This window comes from Cylas formicarius, unplaced genomic scaffold (genome assembly GCF_029955315.1).
Source record: "Cylas formicarius isolate icCylForm1 unplaced genomic scaffold, icCylForm1.1 PGA_scaffold_10__41_contigs__length_53128322, whole genome shotgun sequence".
Classification (NCBI taxonomy): domain Eukaryota; kingdom Metazoa; phylum Arthropoda; class Insecta; order Coleoptera; family Brentidae; genus Cylas; species Cylas formicarius.
In genome coordinates this window covers 16,344,290-16,364,418 of record NW_026844214.1, presented here as the reverse complement: position 1 = coordinate 16,364,418, position 20,129 = coordinate 16,344,290, and the positions used below count along the sequence as shown (strand labels likewise).

At 33.6% G+C, this 20,129-nt stretch overlaps 1 protein-coding gene across 2 annotated transcripts in view; it reads left to right on the top strand.

Moving 5' to 3' along the window:
* LOC132706740 (motor neuron and pancreas homeobox protein 1) overlaps window positions 1–9,524 on the top strand; it is a 52,756-nt gene extending 43,232 nt beyond the window's left edge. For both annotated transcript variants that reach the window (XM_060678243.1, XM_060678252.1), the window contains exons 3-4: window positions 5,026–5,192; window positions 8,709–9,524. In XM_060678243.1, coding sequence (XP_060534226.1) covers window positions 5,026–5,192; window positions 8,709–8,969 — 428 coding nt within the window. In that variant the 3' untranslated portion in view covers window positions 8,970–9,524. The remainder of the gene's footprint in view (window positions 1–5,025; window positions 5,193–8,708) is intronic.
* The last annotated feature ends 10,605 nt before the right edge of the window (window positions 9,525–20,129 follow it).

The following is a 20,129-nucleotide window of genomic DNA, read 5'->3' as shown; positions in this document are numbered from 1 at the left end:
CTTCGATGACATGTACTACACATTTTTTTTTAACTAGAAGCAGATATTTTTTCTACTTCACTTCTAATTAATTTTATTGTCCCAAAACTAAATTTCGGCGAGGTGTTGTTTCTTCTTAAATTGGGTTTCAGCTATCTCCATATCGATTCTATCGGATTAAAATTACAGTGATAGGGTGGAAGACGGATAAATTTGAATTTCCTCTCCATGGCCAACTTGTCCCCATTATACTTCTTATCAAACGTCCAGATTCTCGGAAGCAAACATTCCCACCCTAATTGAAAAATGCTTGTCTGGAACATATTTTTTTCTTATAACTATATAAAAATATAAATTTTTGAACAAGCAATGGGTTCTCCACAGTCACCAGTCATCGCGAATATATTTATGGAAGCCTTTAACAAAGAGGCTCTCGACACCTTCTATCTAAAACTAAAATTATGGAAACGCTACCTAGATGATAATTTTGTTATTTGGCCTCGTGGTCAAGAATCCCTAGTAGATTTTCTTAGACATTTAAACTCCATACACCCTAACATACGTTTTACGTTTACGTTTAGTAATAACCTCCCATTCTTAGATATTCTTATCAATAGAAAATCAGACCTAACATTGGGTCATTGTGTTTACAGAAAACCTACGGACACAGACCGATACCTTAATGCATTGTCACATCACCATCCATTCCAAAAATCATCGGTTATCAACTTTCTTCTTTATAGAGCCGCAAAACTATCTCAGCCCGAGTCACTGAACCCAGAATTAAAACACCTTACCTTAATTTCCACATTAAAGATATTAACCGTTGCATCACAAAAAGCAATCCTACACTGGCCACTACTGTCCTTCCTTATTTTCAAAACATCACTGACCACATATCAAAAGTTCTAAAGAAATATAACGTCAAAACCAGATTTACCACATGCCCAAAACTCTCTCAACATCTTGGATCCGTCAAAGACAAAATTGCGTTTGAGATACCAGGAGTTTACAGCATTCCATGCATATACGGCAAAGAATACATTGCAGAAACCGAACAAGAAATATCAACTAGCCTCAAGAAACATGAAAGGGCTGTAGGACTAAGACAAATAAACACATCAGCAGTAACCGAACACAATCACGAAACCGGACATAAAATTTTATGCGGCAAAACTAAAATTCTTGCATGTAATCAACTTTTCTACCAACGAAAAATCCTAGAATCTATAGAAATTTATAAACAACACAACAATCTTAACCACCACTCAGGTCTTGACCTGTCACCAACATGGGAATCAGTCCTCAGAGACGGTGTTACTGTCCCTCATTTAGCTCCGCCCCCTCAAACAATATATAAGCAGGTACAGAGTAAAATGCGAGCCAGTTTCAGTCAAACTCTGAAGAACCGAACAGGATGATTGGCGTAACATTAGCAAGTTCGACTCAGCAAAAACCGACGGAGGAGGAATCCAGAAGTTTTGTAAAAAGCATTACAGTAGCCTGTGGAAGTTTCTTTGAAAAATATTCAATTATACAAACTAACCAAAACTACTGACTCCTGTTCGGCTTTTATTAATCTCTTGAAAATCTATTGAAAAAATATTTACCCTAGGCTTCTATTACACTAATTACTGTTTTTCTACTCCATAAGGCAAGGATAGTTTACTTCTCTATTCCCCTGGGCCTTCCAAGTTAAAATTTTTCCAAAACGAACAAAATACAAAGTAAATTCCTTGTTCTACTCCCGTCTGTAAAATACCTAATTACCTACGGATCTAGCGTGCGGGAAGCATCACTTTACCACGTCAGCTTTATTTCCCACGAATCCGAGCCACTTCGGACATTTCCGGGATTTTAATGCACTGGTTTGGGAGCATTCGGATGATTTCGGAGATATTTCCCACGCCTTGAATTTGACGTTTGTCAATTCTGACGGCCAAAAACTAACGGTCGTAGAAAAAGTATAGTATGCAACACGTTCGGTAAACTTTTTAAGTCCCTTGCTTATTAAACACTCGCTCCGCTCGTGTAAAATAAACTCGCGAGTCAAATGCCGTTTACCCACTTGTTCCATAAAATACTATTAAAGTTAAGTTATATTTAAGTCTGTATGAAATGGAAAAGAAGTCTTGATTGTGCACACTTTCAAATTTCAAAATGATTCCTAAAAAACTAAAATAAAACATGTCAATCATAACCTAAAAATAAATAAATGTAATAAACTTTCTTTTGCTGTTCCATATTAAAATCCCGAAATAAATTCGATTTCGAATAATAATTCAAAAAGTATCTATCTATCTAACCACAGGAATTTTCAAGACAAATGCGAAAAACTTAGGGTTTGACTAATTGTTTAAAATACAGGGTAGTTGATTATATAAATGTTGAGTCAAAAGGCAACCATTAGGAAGATATCGTGCTAGAAATATGGCGGAAAAATGATGTAATGAAGTTTACTATTATAAAAGCACACTCTTTAGATATTTTTTAAAAATGAATGGAGGGGATTGAATTAGACAAATTTAGCAAAGACTTGGAAAAAAATAAAGTTCAATATAAGGGTTTATTAGAAACTATTTTGTCTTACTTACAGTTACTAAATAAAAAAATAAAGTGAAAATTACTTCATGTCAATGAAAAAATCATCCCCCTTCGAAAGTTCTTATTAAAAAAGCTTGAAGCTTCTGTACGTAATATACTCCTTTCTTCAAAATTTCCGTGAAGCCTGATAAACAAGCTGTGATGCTGGATTTTTATTTGTTTAATGCTTACGATGTGGATTTTTTTTTGTAATAAACTACAGTTATTTCACATTAAATTCCGTATTTCATTTAATGAATAAACCAAAATAATAAATGCTCAGAGGATAAGCAATGATTTAGACAGACCCCTAATAGTGTTAACCAGAATTTGCACAGAATGGGGACAAACAAATTTTAGTGATGCTTTAATTTTGATGCGAAGTGTACACATATCACTCTCTGAAATATGAAGTGAATAATAATTGCAGAGGAAAATTCAGTTGGCATAAATAAACCCAGACAACGATTTGCGAGAAGGCGGCCATCTTGCGTGGTCCGAGCGACGGAAACAACAAACACAAAAGAAGTTTGGTATAATGGCGGCGAGCTGTAAATCAGGCGGGCGAACCGATCAGTAGAATGTTTTAAAGCTCTCCCGTGATTCCGGCCGATTGCCTGCCGAGATATATGGCGATCGCTGAGCGGGATGCTTATAAATTGCCATCATTAGCCCGTGAGTGCGCCGACGTGCTCGATAGGCCCCCCCATTTTGGGGGTGCATTGGTACAGAAAACATTATATATATATTAAATTAGTATCAGTGTTTTACTTTGTCTTGCTCCTTTTCGCCGTTTTTTCTTCTTTTCGAAAAATACGCAGATTGTTTTTTCAGGTTTCAGGTTTCAGGTGAAACCAACGAAATCACTTTGTCCGCTACACTACGCTTATAAAGTTGTCTCACCTTCAGATGCTTTTCTTGGCGATACAGGGCTTCGATACTACGAGTATACAAATACTTTGGGTGTTAAAGTGGAATCTTTCACATATGTATAACTTGATTCAATTTTTGCCCAATAAAAAAATATTAACAAACTATTTTTATTCGATTCCTACTTGACTTGGTATTGGAAACAAGTTTTAAAATTTGGAGATCAAAGGTGGGCTGCGATATGAAAACTTTCACCACTATGAGGCGGCGCCATTATTATATTGTAAAAATAAGTGCTATGAGAACACATAAATATATTTAAACATGACCATTTTTTATGTAAAAATAACGTTAAATGTTGTAAGTATAAATTTAATTTGTTTACTCTGCAAATTTTTAGATCTTTTTTGGCAAACTTAAAATAAAAGGCAAATTGGAACCTTGGTTGTATATACAACGATATCAAAATAATCGAACCGAAAACTTTCACAAGGATAAATAAAAGGATCTCTTTTGAATTTGAAATACTGTTTACTAGTTGCCTAACATTTTTGGAAAATTATACCGTAATACGGAGCTCTAGTTGCGAATCAAATGCCAGTTTACTGAAATTTTTTAATAACTTGTTTTAATGCGTGGAATTATTTTTACTGTTTAATTGTACATTTTATGTTGATTACTATGGACTAATTGTTTAATAATCAAAAAATGCCAACTAAATATTTGAACAAGTGGTTTTTAACAAAATAAAAATAAAAATTAATAAGCGGTGACGTCGTCCTTAGCTCGAGTAACAGCCTGAACTCTATTAAGCATTGTACCAAATAGGCCTTCACAGCATTGAGGGCTGCAACTGTTGCATATTTCTTGCAATTTAGCACGTAGTTGTAACAAAGTACGCTGAGGGTCATTTCTTAGGCACTTTGTGCCAAAAGATTAAGATCTGGGCTGCTAGAGGGATGTGAAAAAGCTTTAATGTCACTTTATTCCATCAAGTTTTTAGCAGATTTAGCCTCTTATGGCATGTGGCTGCTTTCTATTGTAAGATAAGATCTCTGGGTGGTTAAAACTTTGCTGCACTTGTTGAAAGCGAATGTTGAAGGATATCTTGATATGTATTTACTGTGCCTTCAATAAAATGTAAAATACCCAACCTTTCTCCGGACATACAACCCCACACTACGATGCCCTGTGGGGTAATCCTTATGGAATGTTTTTGTTTTTTCCTCGATCTCACGCGTTCGGTGATCTCCCAGTTATGTTTGGTCGACGAAAGTTTTAGTTCGGCTCAAGTGTAACTATTCCTTTTTTGAGTTCCCTTCAACCATGGTTTTGGCCAACTCGTATTAAGTCAAAAAACAGAAAATTTATACCGCAAAGGAGTAGCTATCAAACATACCTTATAAAAACTAAGACCTGCTACATTTGCAACAGAATTTTCAACGTTGAGGCCAGTTCTCGTAGTGCAATTTTTTTCCCGATTTACATATTCTAATGAAATGGGAGGCCTTACATCTCCTAATCTGAGTGGTGAATTATACAAAAGTTATGAATTTAAAACATTTAAACTGATTTCAACTCTATTATTTTCAGGTTGTGGGCCGGGTGGACACGCCCTACTCGGAAAAACTAGAAGACCTCGGACAGCTTTTACCTCCCAACAACTTCTAGAATTGGAAAAACAATTCAGACAAAACAAATACCTTTCCAGGCCTAAAAGATTCGAAGTGGCAACCAATTTGATGTTGACCGAAACACAGGTAGATAATGCAGTTTACAATAAGTGTAATTAATTAATAACACATATTAAAATATACATTTCCCACTTGTAAGTTTTCAATGCTGCACAAATATTTATATCGATTGTTAGCTATTAATGGCAGCAATTGATATTATTCACTCTCTTATTAAATCACTGAATAAGTTTTGGTTAGTTTAAAAATTTCCTGTTTTTTGCAGAGATACATAAAAGCACTATCGTTGTTACACTCAGCCTGAATTAAATATCATAGACGTCGAAAATACCCATTCTTGTCAAGTGTGAATGTAGACTGTGCAAAGCACAAATACATATAACACTGACAATTCGCAAACTTCTAATTTATTTTGAAAACTTTTTTTCGGACACATTTGTAATTCAAGTCAAGTATTAATTTATTTGATAAGATTCTGGATTGGGGGCTAAAAGTTTCCTTATTGAACTGTCAAGTTTTCAAATTTAACATGGCGATTTAACTTTGGGCTGACTAAACAATTGAAGGGCGTTATACAACCATGAGTTAACCTACGATATTCTAAAAATTGAGGTATTGTTTAAATCAGCAAAGTGAATGATCAAAAATAATATAACCCATAACCATACGGTAGTGGTATCGTAATAATGGTATTTAGTATTTTCTCCCCTCCCCACCCTTCATCAAGAATGTAAAAAAATTATACATCTTCTAACACTTTAAAATTTGAGGATGACCTTGATGGTTTTGGAGGTTCAATATACTTTGAATTTGTATCAAAAAACTCCATAGCAATTGTTGACAAGAATTCGAACAGGACAAGAAATCAATTGAAAAGACTACTCAAAGATAAGGCATTTATAGATACTACTTTCGTTGATTGATGTAACTGGGATACAATAATAAACTAAAATGTGCAGGATAAAGCAAACACATCAATTTAAATGCTTAATCTTAAGTTACAGAAAACTTCGGCAACTGCGCTTCACTAAATTTGACATGAGGACATTGGTTATGCCGCAAATCCTCAAATCACTTCAAGTCTCTTAAAAATAAAAATAAATTGCTTACAAACGTCAGTCGTCTAGTTTTTGTAAACAAGGTTTTTGAACTGTTGTCCTGATTCGCGTTTAAGAGCCGTCGTCGTTGGAATTGTGTCCTAACGTTATACTCGAATCAAGATTCATCAACTGGCCACGAAAGCCTTAACCAATTTGTCATGCCATATTTTTATTTATTTTCTTAAGCATCATATGGATCGCAAATCAGAAATCACGCCCCTATTCTTGAATTTTGGGGAATTGAAATATTCTGGGCAAATATTCTTGAAAACTGTGAAACATTTCCTCCCTAAAGAGAAATTTATTCTATTGGGTGCGAATGACAGAAATGGGACAGAAGCATCCCTTTCAGAATTCTAACCGAAAATGTATTTAGAAATTTATATAAAAACAAAGATACTTAGCCAGTTATTAAAACAGCTAAGTAAGTCTATGGTTCTTTGGTATAATGAATAAGCACCTGTTGCTATAAATAATATTAATATATTTATATTATTGACACGAACTAATCGATTAATTAAGAAATTTCAGCCATTCAATTTATATAAATATTTATTCATAATCTTAATGAATGTAAAATTTTTAAAAAACCCTTTCTTAAATAAATTCTTCGTCTGTTTGTACGCTCATATATTATATTAATAAATATATTATATATAATAAACCTCATGAACATTACATGAACGAATTGAAATTGCATTTCGGTTGTTTTTTGTACAAATTGCTTGTTCCTCAATGTACTTGCGAAAAATTTGTATTGCTTTTTAACTCAATATACGATTAGAAACAAACACATATTTATGTCAGGTATTAATTTATTTCATAAGATGCAGCACATTAATCATACTTAGATTTAATATTGCATTTACAAAAAAATGGATGGAGTTAATCAACGATTTTTCCGAAATGGAGTTTTTTTTAGACCATCAAAGTCGTATCTACGAAATGTATTTTTAAACCATAAAATACCAAAATACCCTACAGGAATATTATTTAAAAAAATGTATTTTCTAACACTGTAGAATTAAAATTAAAAATTATTTAAAATGATACTAAACAATAATGAAATATTAGATACTACTTTTTTTGGTCTACTTTGGCTGCAGTAATAAACTAAAACAACAAGTTCATATTAACATAGATAAGCAAATGCTTATTTTTTGAGATATTTTAAATACATACCAAGCAAAAATAATTATAATCTTAAAAGTTTTATTATTTTTTTTACTTAGTTAGTTATCGTAAAAAGAGAAATTGCTTAACAACATCAGACGTCTTATTTGTAGTAAACAATATTTTAAATACTCTATATGTTTACTTATTGCTTAACTACCATTCCAATTAGAAATAAGATTCATGAGTGTATTGTCTTTACTTTAATGTGATTGCACCTCAGTGAAATTGCAGCTACGGTTTTCTCAAAAAATTGCCATCTGCCATTAATTAGTCGACCAAAGCGAAATGAACTTAGTTGTTCTTACTTAAACATTTCGACATTTCTATGTTTTCGACATGTTTTATATGAAATATTAAAATAGAGACGGCAAGAATGCGCATCAGATACCGTTCAAAAGGACGAAAAATCCGGTTAAGGTGATGGATACGTTGTTGTGCTAGGGCATCGAATATCCGCCGAAATCCTGACTTACTGCCGCCCGTCAGTTTGTTTGATTTTGTGTTTAGCGCGGGCCATAACTCTTACGAGCAAGAAAACAATTTTTAGTCAGATTACTGGAAACCATGGAAAAGGCAAACAACTTTTTTCGACATTCGTTCCAGTCACTTTCGGTTTTAGTTGCCCGAGACGCAAAAAAATTAATCCGGATGCGTGTAGGGTCGAGCACGGGTTCCGGGACTAAGAAATATTTCCGGGCAAAAGCGGTATAAAGGAGGTGGAATTAAACTTTGCAGGTTAAAAATGCGTCCAATATAGGTCCAGAAACGAAAACACACAGATTTCCAAATAAACTTTCCTAATGTGTTCGATAGGACTTGCATGAATCAAAAATATCTTCTTTCACTGATAATATTTATAAAAAATGACTATCTCATAGAAACCTTAGGTTTTATAACAGTTTTTATAGTTTTATAAGAAAACTGTTGGTGTTAGAATGTTTGTAAGACATACAATAAATAAATATCTCACCTAACGTTGTTTTGCGCTCTACAATAAAAATAGTCAAACCAAAGACAATTTACATATTTTATGAAACGTAAAATATATTGTCAAAATATATTGTTTTGGCTTTTGGCGCATCTCCACCATAAAATAATTACGACCTTCATACCTATTGTTACTGGGAAAACACAGGTGCGAGTCGAAACAAAGTATAACTAACTATGTTATTAGCATGGGTAATATTCGATCTAACTTATTGCTATGTTTGTTCTTTTCCAGCAAATACACATAAATAACTGTAAGGAAGCGTGTATGCCACGTATTAAAGATCTGATTCCTCCAGCAACCCGTTTTTTATTCTAGGTGAAAATCTGGTTCCAGAACCGACGGATGAAGTGGAAGCGGAGCAAAAAGGCGCAGCACGAGGCGAAGTCGTCCAAAGACACGGACAGCGGCAAATCGTCTTCTGCCAACCATTCATCCCAAACCGCGTTCAAAGCGTCGTCGTCGTCAGCATCTAATGCCGAAAGCTCCGATAGCGCTATCTCCGTGGTTGAAACGAACTCGAACGACTCCAAACGGTTACCAGAAAACGAGTCTCTCTATCGACCGTACGTTGTTTAAAATTTATTCGTTATGGCAACGTTGTTATTGGGAAGCTTTATGACAAATTCGTCTGTTGTTTGCAGTTTAATCGAAAACAATTTAGTACCCATTATTATTCTTTATTTAAATGCAAACAAAGGCTTCGGGTAGTATACAGGGTGGTCCGAAAAGCTAGGAAAACGGTCTTTTTGGAACTAGCAAACATGTGATCATCATCAATATAGTCAAAAATTTACAGTGTGCTGCATTTGACTGTCAAAATGCTTAAAAAGCTTACTGCTATCTGTTTATATTGTTTTATATAAAATCTTACGACATAGAAACTTTCAGAACCCACTCAAACAAATACTTCAGTCAGTTCAGTCAGTTCAGTTCAGGATTATTATGTATGGTTTTTGATCATATGGGGGTGCAAGATCCTGCTGAAACCTGCTTTGTCACATTTATCATATTAAAAATTTTGAATATAAAAAATCGCAGTAAGCTGCGAATCTGCATATTGGAACGACGGTTTGTGATGCCCTTTCTAACAGAAAAGAATTGTTTGACAGCTAAAAGCTGTAACTTCTTGGTTATGGAAAGTTATCAGCATTTTCTTACGCAGAAAATTATGATTTTGAATACTAATATATTATTTATTTATTTTTAAATCAATGAAAAGATCTTAAAATTATATTTTCAAAAATATAGAATATTGATATTGATATTTGGCTAGAGTATTCTTGGAAAAAATAGAAGTTTTAAACTTTGAACAAGTAAGAATCTGCGTTAACAGCGTACTCGGTTACATTTTTCTTAGCACTACTTACACCATTGCACTTTTCTGGTACTCTGCGAAACGGTAGTTCTTGATAGTCCTGTTGGTATCTTTAGCTTTCATGTTCACATTGTAAAATTATTTTGAAGGGCTCCTAAAATTATATTCTTGTAACTCATGGGAAGTTTATGCATCACTTATTGGCCACTTCTTCTCTTCTGCTTCTTCTCTTCTCTTTATGGATATAGGGCAGAATACAAATTGCTTGCTGTCTAGCGTAAGCATTTGTTTCCGATATTGTGGCGGCCAAAGCCCACTTCTTCAAAACTCTAGAGCAAAATTTCAAATATGCTATATTTTTGGAAAGGTAATTTCAGTTACTTCTCGATTATTTAAAAATATACTGCAAATATATACCACAAAGTTTTCCATAATAAAAAGTTACATCGGTTTCTTATAAAGGCACATTTTCCAAAAACATCCAATAATTCTGAAATGGTACTAGTACGCATGACCCACGTGCCCTTTTTACTATTAATTGAGCTCCAGGCACCGACATTAGCTTTGGCTTCCTATAGAAACGTTTTCCTTTAAAAGTGTCCTATTTGGCCCACCTTGTACATATTAAAGTCGGCTTTTAAAAAAGCTAAAACAATTTTCAGATATTTGGACCCACCCTGTATTCTACTTATAATTTTTAGACTTACAAAATTTTTTTCAGTTTTATTGTTTTTTTTTTTAATTTGAGCGAACAATCCGTTGGGCCATCTTGTATATCGTTACCCAACCAAATATGCCGTACGTGCGATGTATATAAACAACACAAAGCAAATTAATTAGATAGTTCGTTACCGATGTATTCGAGGCATGTAAATATATTGTACATATATAAGTAGCTGTTAAGTAAATGGATCTCAGATAATGTTAATAATATAATTTTGGGTTGACGTATTTTCGTTGTTCTATAGAAACGACTACCTCATTCGTTTTGTGTATGCACGTTTGGCCTGATTTGTACACAGCTCCAAGTTCCTAATGCAGAGATATAGCTTTTAAGTTGTCGCAGGAAAAAAAATTGTAAATGGTATACATACGTAAATAAATTATATGAGTTTTTAAGTACTTTTATTTTCTTTATCGCTTTTTACCCAAATTATAAGCAAGAGAAACAAGCAATAAAACAATTTTGATCTACACCGACAGTCAAGTGGCGATGAAATATATGTAATCCAGCAAATTACATCCGAGTTAGTTTAGCATTGTCATAAAGCATGAAACGAGATATCAAATCAGAATAAAGTGCCGTTGGCATATATATCGGGGCCCGAGAGGAGTTGTCAAAGAGCATGATTGGAGCCATTGCAAAATCAGCCATCAAAAAACAGGTGGAACGAGAATCCCGGAAACGCTGGAGAGACATTTTTTTAAAAATTATTTGAACACATGTCGACAAAAACTGCCAAGGATTTCCTGCGGAGGTCCATCGGTCAAATGTATAGCAGGTTTACTAAGCCACAAAGAAAAGACTATAAAAATAATACTGCGTCAACTGACCGCCGACTCCCAGCTTAAAAAGCATCTCGTAGTGACCACTGAATGCAGATTTTGCCAAGAAGGGAAGAAAATATGAACAGTGCTACTGCTGGACGTAATCCAAACTAAAGGCAACCAAGTACCCCAAGCAGCCACTAGAGAAACTAACAAAAGATGAACCTAGATAAATCAGTCTAACTATCTTTCGAGTCTTTCTACTTTCATAAAATGTTTAGCACCGAACTGTACATTACAAACCCATTACAAAAAGTGGTCGCAGTTGTCTCTGTAATTGGGTACAAAAAATTTGGCATTGCCATGACGGTAGCATCGGTATTTTACATACGCCGCATTAATTAGGCAAAACTTCACAAAAAAATCGCACTGCTTAAGATCGCTAGGTTGGCTAATGAACGGGTCCAACCCGACCTATCCACCTATTAGAAAAAAGGTTACCTTAGAAATTTCGCGCTACCCGACTAAAATGTAAAAATTGCAGGTTGTAACAAATTTTATAGATGATTTAGGTATAGGTATATATGTTTGCAGTAGGAATCAACGACATTTTAATTTTACGCCACCTTTGTTATTTGATAAAACATGTTTTATCCTATAAAATGGCCCCAGTTTAAAATCCAACAAATCTTTATTTAAAAATGGCGTTTTACAATTTAACCGATTTATCACAAAAATTTTAGTGAAATTATGACTTTAGGGAATCGAATAATTTAACATTTTCATTTTTTCTATTATCCGAAAAGAAGATATCGGCGATACATTAGTTAAAAAAATGTTTCTAAGAGCCTTAAGACTATGTAGCTTATCAATAATATAACCTATTACCTGTAAAATTTCAAATATATCAAGTAATCCCCAGGGACAAACAGAAACTTGCTCTGTTTGAAAAAATGAAATTTTTATTCTTTTTAATTCCACCGGTAAAATCGCACATGTTGAGCGCCCCTGTATATTACAGAGTAAACTTGTCTACAAAAACTATTGCATGGGACGTTCGTAAAGTATTTAATTAGCGTTATGTTTTTAACTTCCAACTGGGATATCGAACCACCAAGTTCTACACCATCATCCACAAATATGCTAATTCATCGGTCAGTTCTTCCAACAAATTTCCATAAATCGTTTCTAAGTAACAAGTTCAGGTGTCTGTCTAATGCTGGTATAGTGAAATACAATGGAGATGACTGGACGAGGACCTATGGAAGGACAGAAATCGATGGAGATTGGGAATCGGACGACGTCGGAGGACGTTTTATATATATATATATATATATATATATATATATATATATATATATATATATATATATATATATATATATATATATATATATATATATATATATATATATATATATATATATATATATATATATATATATATATATATATATATATATATATATATATATATATATATATATATATATATATATATATATATATATATATATATATATATATATATATATATATATATATATATATATATATATATGATGACACTATATTCCGGGATATCATCCGTTCGCTCGTTGAACTCCGACTGGAATCCTTCAAGCCTGCGACGCATGAATTTTTACCGTCGTAGAGCATGTATTGAAGATGGGTACCTAGGATACCTAGAAGAGGTTGTCTGAATACCTAAAAGAATCCTGCAGAGCACATCTGGGACCATCTACTACTACCTGTTGTAGTTGAAGAATGGACCAATTTTGGCTGATTTTTATATACAAAACCGTATGAGAGCAAGAATATTAAATTATTACCGTAATATTTTATTTCACAAATAAAGTTTGTTTTCAGTTTTGCTTTTCACTTTATAATTAACATGTTAGTTGTTTTAGCCAGTTTATTTACCTATGATACCTCAGAAATTTATAGGATGGTTGAAAAATATTAAATTGACAAAAACCGTTTAACAATGTATACAATCCTCAAACACGGAAATGGCTAAGGCTTGAGAAATACATTATGCGATACTTTTTTTGAGTAGTGTACAATTTGAGAAGTTCGAAAAGAAATGCAATATAGGAATCGGGGAAAAGTTTTAAAAATGATAAAATTTCAATAACGCTCGAACTCGAAAACGCGAAAGGAGGATTTGCTGTATATGTTTTTACATACTTGGGAAACGAAAATAAGAGAAATATATCTATAAAATTCCCTAGATGACGGTGCCATTTCCGTCGTTGACGTTCCCCCGAAACAAGGCAATCACCATTACGATAATCAGTTTCATTTACATAAAAAAGTAGCGGACCGTAACGGTAAATTACCACAAATCGATTGGCGTTCGCTCCTAGCCGACGATAAAACGAGATAAAAGCCGAATTGGATATTAAAAAACATTCTTCCCTCGACTACGGTTCATACATATAAACATGGCATCGAATCAGTTGTTAAGTTAAGCGGCAAACCCCACTTTGGCCGGCAGACCGAGAAACCTTTTAGCAAATTGCGCCCGACTTTTAATACATGCTGCTCTTTCGTGCCGCGATGAATGTACAAATGCATCCCGTTTACTGGGGATCGTATATCTTTTGGCCACCAAGTTGTCGAACCGCCAGACGAAGAAGTTAAATCGGTCTCGAGTGAAAATAATCGAAGCGATTGAAGTAAAACACTTGAAGGAATTAAGTGGTCAACAAAATTTTCCTGAAAAGAACGATTTGTGAGTGTCTTCTGTAAGTAGTGTAGGAAAGTAATACTTTTTAGAAGAAGTAAGAACCCAAATATAGATTCGAAGGGTTCCGACCTCTGGAAAAAAGTGACCCCAAAAGTGACCCCGCGAAACTTTTCGGCGTTTTACTCGTAAACCATAACTTCCACGAAAAAATGTGATATACTTTTATATTATCCATTAAATTTTATACAAAACTGTTATAAATGACCTTGGAAAATAAACATAGTTCTCAGCGGAGAATTATTAGTGTGAGTAAAAAATGAACAAAATCTGAAAGGCATGGGGCAAAACAGTAGTTTGTTAATTTTGATATTATATAAATATTTAATTTCTCTTTCTTTTAAGAAGAACAAACTCGGAAGGTTTTATTAACGCAAATCATACTTTAAAACGCGTTTAAAGTAAACATTTGGACCACACAGTAATTCTATTCATTACGCCACGAAGTGCCTTCCTCAATAATAATATTAATACTTGTTGCTAAAGATTTTAGCCAAATTTCTTCTTTAATAGCTACAAATAAAGCTATATGTTCAGCTTCTGTTGATTAAGCAGGTACTAAATTTTTACTTTTGTGTTCCAACATATAGTATAATTTTCAAACAATTTAAACAAATATTCTTTTGGTAGACGAGGCGCTGACAATTGATTTGAGTTCAGAAAAGCTTGTAGATTAATAATCCGGATGTTGCCGGACATTTTATTGGTCCAATTTTTTTTAATCCCCTCCCACCCCGTAGCGCGGTAGCATAGTGAGCGCGTGCTATGGGTCTAGTTTAATAGTTAATTTAGCAATAATTTTTTATTTTTTTTACTAAATACATATATTAATAAGTTGCCAAATGATTATACAACAGCAAATTATTTATAAAAAAAACTCATAAATTGTTTATAAAAAATTTATTTAATCAGAAAAATCAAACATAAAGATATATACTTAAAAATACAAAAACATTCTAAGAAATGCAGGTGTGAGAGCTGGTATAGCAGATATATAATCAGATTCTTAGAACTGGAAGTAAATCGTGAATAGGGTTAGTCTCTGGTCTTTTGCGTTCCCCTCATTCGTCTCGCTGCTAGCATTATAGCGTTTATGTTAGTATTCCTACTCGTTTCATGTTTTTCGTCTCAGTAAACTTGAGTTTTGTCGTGTTTCAGTGATAAATTGATAATTGTTTTAAATTACGTGAAAATGCCGTTACAAGTGAAAAATGTGAAAAGAAAAAGACCAAATGAATTATCTTGTTTGTCTTGTGATGACACAGGTGACTTGGTTAAGCAGCCAAAATCACAATCATTTATTACTATTCAAAAAGCAGCCGATCGAAGAAAAGACGAAGTTAGTGAAAAATTAAAAAATTATACGGAGTTCGCAGCACAAGAATGTTCATGGCATCGAGTTTGTATGGCAAGTTACATAAGTGAAGAAAAAATAAGGCGACGAGAGATAACGTTGGTGAATGAAGAAGACATATCTAATTCCGATGTACAAATAAGTGATTCAGATGTTGCAGGTACCAGCAGAAATATTCGTCAGTCATTAAGATATCATCCATCAGTTAATTTGCAGCAGAAATGTTTAATTTGTGGGAAGGTAAAAAGAAACAAAAATAAACAACTTTTTTTTGTGCTCTGAACTTTCAGCTGCGAAACAAATTTTCGATACTGCAAATAAAAAACAAGATCATGTTTTTACAAAAATTAGTACTTGTAAAGAACCTGAGGATTTATTTGCAATTGAAGTAAGATACCACAAACATTGTTACCGTGATTATTTGCGACTACTGAGAAATTCGGAACTGCCTGCAGGTCGGCCTATGAACAAAATACCTCAAGAAATACTTATGGAGAGTTTTGATAAACTGATGAATGAAATAAAAAACCAATTTTCATCTCACTCGTTTGAAGTATCGTTTTTGGAAAACCGATTAGCTGAACTCACTGAAATTGAAAATGCAACTGTTGAAAATCGCGTTATGAAATCACTACTCGTTCAGCGGTATGGTGAAAATATTTTGTTTTCATATCCCTCTGATCGATCTAAATCCTCTCAAGTATTTATGGGTAATATACCACTGCAAGATGTCGTTCAACAAATTATATTGTTCAATGTGCGAAAAAACTTCGGGAAGAATTGGTTTCGACGGAATTAATACCTGGTCGTTATTTATGTGACCAAACTTTAATCGAAAAATTTTTCAACGATGGTAAATTACCAGAAAATTGGCTCACTTTTATGCAAGTATAATAATACTTGCTAGTGCTAAAAATAAAAAATTTGGTGATAAAAAGCATATAGCTGTAGCGGAATCTATTCATCACTTAACAAGATCAAAACAGTTGATAAGTATGTTAAATAAATTTGGACACTGCATTAGTTATAAAGCATTAAAAAATCTGGATCATGAAATCACAGCTTCAATTGTATGTGAGGATGCAGACAAAAAATTATTAATTCCAAAAAATATTGTTCCCGATTCTTCGTTACTTCTTCATGGTGCGATAGATAATAATGATTTTAATGAAGAAACATTATTAAGGCGGAAAAGATTCAACTCACGTTACAGCAATTGTGATCTATCAAGAGCAAAAAAATACTAAAGATGAGATTAATGTTATTAAATTGAAACCTTCAGCCGAGCGCAATAATTATGATTTGAAAACGTTGAACTGTCAAGAAATTCTACATTTTGGTACACATATGGAGCCTATTTTACCGAATTACATAGACAGTAGTTCTTTATTGACGTATAGTAAAAATGATTTACAATTTGATCATTTGGTCTGGGTCTTATGTAGGCTGCAGTATGATGAAGTAGAAAATATTTTCTGCCGAACATCAGAAAATTCAATTCCAGGACAACAAATACTATCATTTGAAAAGTTGCCTGTGTCTATTGTTGGATTTAGTCCGATCATTCCGCAGCCACCAACTTCAAAAGATGTCGTGTATACTGCTATGAAAAATTTTGTTAACGTAAGCCTTCCATTAGATAAAAAAATAGCTGTTTTATCTTGTGACATGGCTATATATCTTATTGCAAAAAATATACAACAAACCAGTCAGGAATTTGAAAAATTGGTACTGAGAGTCGGGACATTTCATCTACAAAAAATTTTTTTACGATGCTTAGGCCACTAAACCAACGTTTATGGCATGAATACATTGTCATCAATCTTAAAAGGTACTCAGTATAATAGAGGTATTAGCGCTCATAAACTTTTGTACGAATCACTTCGAAGCATGCAGCTTTCAGAATTTATAGAAAATGTAAATTTCTCCCAAGATCAGCTACAGCAATCACATTTTTGTCTACAGACAATAAGACAAGTAACAGTAGACAAAGATCATTCAGGCGCGGTTGAGAAATATAATCAACATCAAAGAATATTAAAAGATTTTTTAACCGAGTTTTCAAATTTCGTACACCGCAAGAGTACTGACAATGAAATATTTAAATATTTCAACAACTACTGTGAAATGGTAGAGATTATTTTAAATTCAATAAAGGCTGACATAAGTAATGATTATGAATTACATTTGTTAACTACTAGACAGATGTTACCTTACTTTTTTTCTATGAACCACACTAATTACGTTCGCGGAGTGACACTTTATTTATTAGATATGTTACAATTACCATCCGAAGTTATAAATGATTTGAAGAGAGGAATGTTGTCTGTAAAACGGAGTCAAGGTACATTTAGGGTAAACTTGCCTAAATCGTACTTGCGCGTAAATCGTACCACCTAAATTACTCAGAATTTATAAAACATACATCTCTCGGTGATTACTTGAGTTAGTGCCAAGCTAACCAGCTGTGATGCTCCGAAGCAGTGATTCCTGTGCGAGATGTAATTTTACTGATAAAAGTAAGTTTTTTTCAGTTTTCTTGTAAAATTTTAGCGTTTTTTGTAAGCGTTTTTTAAGAATTCTATAAACATAAAATTGTGAATCATACGGTTTTCAAAAATTGCATTTCTTTACAATTCATTTGGTGGTAGAATTAGCGCGCAGCGTTTTCTCATAACCTAAAAGCGCTAAGTGTATTTTGAAGAGGACTTTGAGCGTAAATCATACTTTATTATACATCCTAATTCGTACCGGTACAAATTAGGAATACGAAATAAAATTGTTTTCATTTTGGTTTTAACCAATCAATTTCTGTTTATACATATTTGTTAAGTTTTTAATTTTATCATTTTATGAGAGGAAAAAATAAAAATAATTTTTTTTAGCACACAATGGCAAAACGACAATATAATAAATGGTCTATGCAAAATATGAATGCAGCAATACAAGATTTTAATAATGGGAAATTACGATTCAATGAAGTATGCAGGACATATGGTATTCCAAAACCGACCTTTCGATGTCATTTAAAAGGTCTAAATTCTCAGAAAAAAATAGGAAGACCAAGCGATTTGACGGAGCAAATGGAGACCGAATTGGTTCATCACATTTTGGATTTGGAGTCTAGATTCTTTGGGTTAACTATCACAGATTTAAGACATCTAGCATTTCAGTTGGCAGAAAAATACAAACTTCCGCACCGATTTAATAAGGTGCAAGAGTTAGCCGGTTGGAAATGGTATTACAAATTTATGAAAAACCACCCAGAAATTGCCTTAAGAATGCCTGAACCAACATCAATGGCACGATGTAAAGGATTTAACAAAAACATTGTATCAGAATTTTTCGACAAATACGAAAAGATTCTAGATGATTTCCAATTTGGACCTAACGAAATTTTTAACATGGATGAGACAGGTCTTAATACCTTCATAAGCCTGCTAAATTATTAGCGCTAAAAGGAAAACATCAAGTCGGAGCAGTCACTAGCGGAGAACGTGGAATTAACACTACATGCGTTTGTTGCATGAATGCTAGTGGAGACTTTATTCCTCCAATGTTGATCTTCAAACGCAAAAGAATGACGGACATCCTTAAACGTGGTGGCCCGCCTAAAACGCTGTACACTTGTTCTGAGAGTGGGTGGATTGTCGCTTCAATCTTTGTCGAATGCTTACAACATTTCATAAATCATTTAAAATTGGAAAAACAATTGAATCATAAAATTCTATTAATATTGGATGGACATACCACACATACTAAGAATCTAGAAGCCATAAACCTTGCTAGAGAATACGGTATCGTAATGTTTTCTTTGCCGGCGCACACAACACACAAACTACAGCCTTTGGATAGATCATTCTTTAAGTCATTAAAAACTAATTTTAACAAAGAATGTGCAGTTTGGATGAGAAATCGCCCTGGTGAAACAATCAAACAATCAAACATATCTGAAATTTTGGGAGTGGCATATCCTAGATCGGTTTGTATGGACATCGCTATGAAAGGTTTTGAAACTTGTGGATTGTGGCCTTGCAACAGGCATCAAATACCAGATGAAGAATATGTCGTGCTCGATGAAAATGAAATGACCCAAACTGATATGCAACTTTCGGATCCTGGTCCTTCCACAGCGAATGTTTCTACAAATGCACACGATCAAACTGACGCATCCATCCGCACGGTTATTGAGAATTTGTCACCAATATATCGACTTCCACCGCAAACATCTAAGAAAACAAGCAAGGCCGTAGTCCTTACTGCGAGTCCATATAAAAATATGTTGGAAAATAAATTAGATGGACCAACAAAACCAAAGAAACGCTCTTTAATAGAAAAGACTTCTAATACTTGGTATTGCATTTTATGCCGCAAAGATGAAGAAAAATCAATGATTCAATGCATCAAATGCAACATATGGGTGCACGACAATTGTGCAGGTGTAGGAAGAGCCACATATTCTTACACTTGCCAACATTGCATCAGAAGTACGATTTAGGAATAGTACGGTACGAGTTAAGACATATGGTCTTAAATCGTACTTTTTTCATTATTTTTTAAAATATTTTATTTTGAGTAGTAAAACAGGGTTTCTTTAAGTATTAACACATGTCTAATGTTTCTTCTATTAATAAAATTTTAACAACCAAAATTTCATAGTGTTTGATGCATTTTTGAGAAATCTACAACAAGTTGTTCAAAACTGGTACGATTTGGGCAAGTTTACCCTAATGCGGTGAGCTCGGACTTAGCACTAGAGCAGTCTCAGAATCGATCTTCAGCAGTTACTGGAGGCCTGATTGGCATAACTAAAAATGAAGACGCGATGCA